Below are 4,466 nucleotides of genomic sequence, written 5' to 3'. Positions count from 1 at the left end.
TGTTGTTGCACACGATTGACCTTAAACACACATAAATTTAACCTAAAGATTTAACACATATGTCATGGTTTCCAATTACTATGTAAAATTTAAAAGATATTTCGGAGATGTTCCATATCATGTGTGGTCAAATAGAGGAAGACTCAACAGAAATTCAAACTAATTAAATGATGCTACCTTGTTTAACGAATAAATATCCTAATAGGAAAGAAAGAAGCAGTGTACTTAGATGTTTGGCATCCCTGTCACTAAAATTGCCTGGAGGCCTCTATCTTCTGCATGACTCTAATGAGAGCATTGTTCACTTCTTTGTTTCTAAAAGTGTAAATGAGTGGATTCAGCATGGGGATTACCATAGTATAAAACACAGAGGCCACTTGATCCCTTCCCAAAGAGTAGGACTTCTTCAATTTTAAATAAGTAAAAATCATGGTGCTGTAAAAGATGGTTACTCCCATGAGGTGGGAGGCACAAGTAGAGACGGCTTTGCGCTTTCCCGAAGTGGAATTAATTTTTAGGATATTAGACAGAATGGACACATAGGAAACAGTGATCGTACTAAGAGACCCCATTATGTTTAAAACAACAAGATTGATTATCATGATTTCAGTACCATGAGTGTCAGTGCAGGACAGGACTAAAACTGGGGTTGTGTCGCAGAAAAAGTGATAGGCTACATGGGATTTACAGAAATGCAAACTGCTGATGCAAAGAACAATAGCTAATGATTGAGTAAAGCCAATCATGTAGGACACAGTGATAAAGGCATAGCAGAGTTTCCTGGACATAACAGCCTTGTAGTGCAGAGGATTGCAAATAGCTACATAGCGGTCATAGGCCATGGAAGAGAGAAAGAAAAACTCAGTGACAAAGAAGAAGACAAAGAAAAACATCTGGGTGAAGCAGTCAGTGAATGAAATATATTTGTTGGAAGTCAGTAAGTTCTCTAAGGTGTTAGGTATGATTACTGTTGAGTAACTGAGGTCAAGGAATGACAGGTGACGTGGGTGAGTGAAGCTGGTGATCCAGGTGAATGATCAATATCATACCCGTATTCCCCAGCACAGTAATCAAGTATATTATGAGAAATAATATAAAGAGAAACTGTGGGATCTCTTCAGATTCTGTCAGTCCCAGTAGAATGAAACCAGGTCCATTTGTGTAATTCCTACTTTCCATAGCGATCAACTATTGTAAACTATTAAGAAATTAAATGTGAAATTTAGCATGAATAACTTCAAAATAAAGCTTTTTTAAAATCTAAATAATCTGGAGATTAAAATAAAATTAGTTTACTGATTTTAGAATTGTAAAATAAAGCATAATTTTCAAAATATGACTGAAAAAAATCTTAGTTTGATTGCCAAATGTAAATTTGGTATAAATCAACTTTGGATATTTTATAATAGAAATTCATACATATGCATAGTAGAATGATTTGATACTTTTATAAATATACCCTAAATTAAAATATTTATTAATATTTAAATATTATATCATAGGTATTACTATTTTACACATTTTTTAGATGAGACAAAGTGCATGTAAATTTAAGTAACTTTTCAGTGACAAACCATTAATTTTGGTACTGTGATTCTACCAAAATTGGTTGAGTCCAGAGATAATGATCATAATACTATATTCCTATTTGTATTTAATTTCAGAAAAACAAATATCTAGTTATGTAATAAACAATGAGATAGATTTTTAATTCATCATTTAATCTTCTGTTATTGCCAATATTATTTAGTACAAATGACAGATCAGAAATTAAGCCTTAAGTGCATTTACATTAGAGAGCAAATTATACTATTTAATTTCAGAAGATAGATTTTTGACAGATTCTTAAACTTCTTCCAAATATTTTATTTCCAACATATGTTCATTGCTTCATGACTCTGATTTTAATTTCTAGAAACCCTGTCATTAATTGGGTAATGCCTAGATGATATTTAAAGGTCTGTTAATAATATTCTAATAATATTCCATTTTATTAGATAAATTAAAATGCTCCAAATTTGACATACTTAGCATGGGTCAAAGTTGGTGTATCTAGAACTTTGTCAGTCTAAATTTTTCTTCCAAATAAAATATTTAAGCCATTAACGGTTTCTGTGATGTACTTATTTTCTTTGAGATAACTAATGTTTAATTTTTATGCATATATCTATAGAAAGAGTGACAGCAAGAGTCAGAGAGAGAGGTAAAATAAATCTGCTTAAAATGTTTGCTTAAGTCTGCTCAAATAGAACGTTCACCTGGGAATTGTTTGCCAAATATACTAAGAGCTACTGTGTATCCCTGTGTAAGAGTGTGGAGCAGTGTATCCTTTTCCTTTCGTCCTGTTATTGCCAAGGGGACTCTTATATTGACGATTGCTGATAATGCAACATTTGGTCATCTCTGGGACCAATTTCCAAGGAAGATTGTTTGGCCTCATGCCAAGGATAAAAGTTCAAGGACTGACACATCTGTTTTAGGTTTGTAACAGAGAATTACCTTCACTTAGAAGCTACATAATATTGAGTAGCGTTTTTGGTATTCTCTTGTGATCCTCTAATTTATAACTGGGTTAAAAGAGGTTATTTCTACAGAATACATAATTGCTCTGTGGCTAAAATGATAGATCATTAACCATTAAGAATGGAATAGCACATTTTGTCCAATGAGACTATCATTGGATTAATCATTGTTCATTCTACAAATATTATTACACAAAAAATGAAAAAAAAAACTTTCATAAATATTGTTATATTTTAGATGCATTTGACTCCAAGTATTTTCCTTTGTGCATATACAGCTTACTTATATTTATGCTTACGTCTTTATATAATTCTATCTTGGTGAATTTTTAGTGATATCCTGGTATTTTTATTAAATATTTATAATACATACACCTTGACCTCTTTTACAATAAACATTTGTAAAACCCACAATTTTTTGTATTTTGCCTTACTGGTGCAGCATAACTACCTTCTTTCTAGGAGTGTGAACCAGCTCATTAATGGGCATTTTTTAGGCATCCAAGGTACTTGATGTTGTTTCTCCTGTCAGGTTTGGGAGTGCCAGTTAATTAATTGCTACAGCAAATGCAATGTATTTATACACCACGCACTTTTGTGCAATTAGAGTTATTATTTTAATTTATTGGCACTTATTATATTAAGAGAAACATGTTGGACAAATGTAAAAATTAGCGCTGACATGAGTAAAGATTTTATAATTATATTAATGGCCAAAAGTTTACTTCGTCTTTATACAGCCATGTGAAATGAATTCCTATGACCCTCATTAATTAACAATAATTAAATCAATTTTTCATGTAGATTTTGAAGCAATTCATGGAAAAAAATGCAGTTTATATGGCAGAATTTCCAGAGTGAATTTGTTGTATAGATCAAAGAATTTTAAAATAATATTTTATATATTATTTAGAGTTTTGTATGTGCAATTCATCAAAAATTCACTGACACTGAGATAAGTTTGTCAATTTATTTCATAATAGGGCAACTTAGGGTCCTATATCAATACCGCCTAAATAGGATCTGCTTAGTGCTTGCAAAATAGCAATAAGGAAGTTTTTCTTAACAGCATTACAATAATTTTTATAGGTGGTAAGTGTACTTTCAAATAATATACTAGTTGAAGAAAAATAATTCTCAAAACTTGATACGACTAATTGTTTTTGATGAATCTTTATTGTTGAGATTCTAATATAACACTGCTAACAGCAAAAAAAAAAAAACAAATAATGACTGAAGATCAGGAGTAAGGAACAGAAAAGAAACATGAATTATTTGCCCTATATTTCAACAAAATTAAAACTTTATCTCTGATAATTATTCAATGTCAGTTATTAATAAAATTCTATTCCTTTTTTTTTAATGATCTCCATTTTTTACGTGATTTGAAGCTCTGTTTCGGAATTTTATAGTTTTCTGATAACTTCCCTCTATGTTATTTTATACTATCCTTCTTATCTCTGGAATGCAAAGGTCTACTTTTTTTTCTAATAGTACTACATTATACAGTTTTATTTATATGATACATTTTTACATTCTTTTACAATGCAAATTTATAATTTTTTTTTTACTTTATTGGAGAAAGTGTGGATTTACAGAACAATTGTGTATAAAATACAGGATTCTCATACACTACCCCACCACCAAAAATGTGTATTGTTGTGAAATATTTGTTACAATTGATAATGACATATTTTTAAAATTGTACTATTAACTGAAGTTCAAGATTTATCTTATATTTTACAGTGTAATATAGTTCCATAGATTTTTTAAAAATTTTTATTCTCTTACCACATGTATAATCTATTTTCTATTTTATTCAAATTCATATATATATATTTCAGTGCTGTTAATGAGGCCACATTATTGTTCTCCCGTCATTACCACCCATCACCAAAACATTCCCATCATTCCATATAGGAACCTTGTGTATTCCAAGCCTTA

The 4,466-nt window shown here is 30.5% G+C and overlaps 1 protein-coding gene across 1 annotated transcript; it reads right to left on the bottom strand.

Annotated features, from left to right (window-relative positions):
- Positions 1-248: 248 nt before the first annotated feature.
- On the bottom strand, positions 249-842 carry LOC101413955 (olfactory receptor 8H3-like). The gene has a single exon (XM_004461565.1). The coding sequence runs from the start codon at positions 840-842 to the stop codon at positions 249-251; it is 594 nt and encodes a 197-aa protein (XP_004461622.1).
- Positions 843-4,466: the final 3,624 nt, after the last annotated feature.

The sequence above is a fragment of the Dasypus novemcinctus genome, chromosome 10 (assembly GCF_030445035.2).
Source record: "Dasypus novemcinctus isolate mDasNov1 chromosome 10, mDasNov1.1.hap2, whole genome shotgun sequence".
Classification (NCBI taxonomy): Eukaryota; Metazoa; Chordata; class Mammalia; order Cingulata; family Dasypodidae; genus Dasypus; species Dasypus novemcinctus.
The sequence above is the reverse complement of the archived record's forward strand: the minus strand, read 5'-3'. Positions and strand labels throughout refer to the sequence as shown.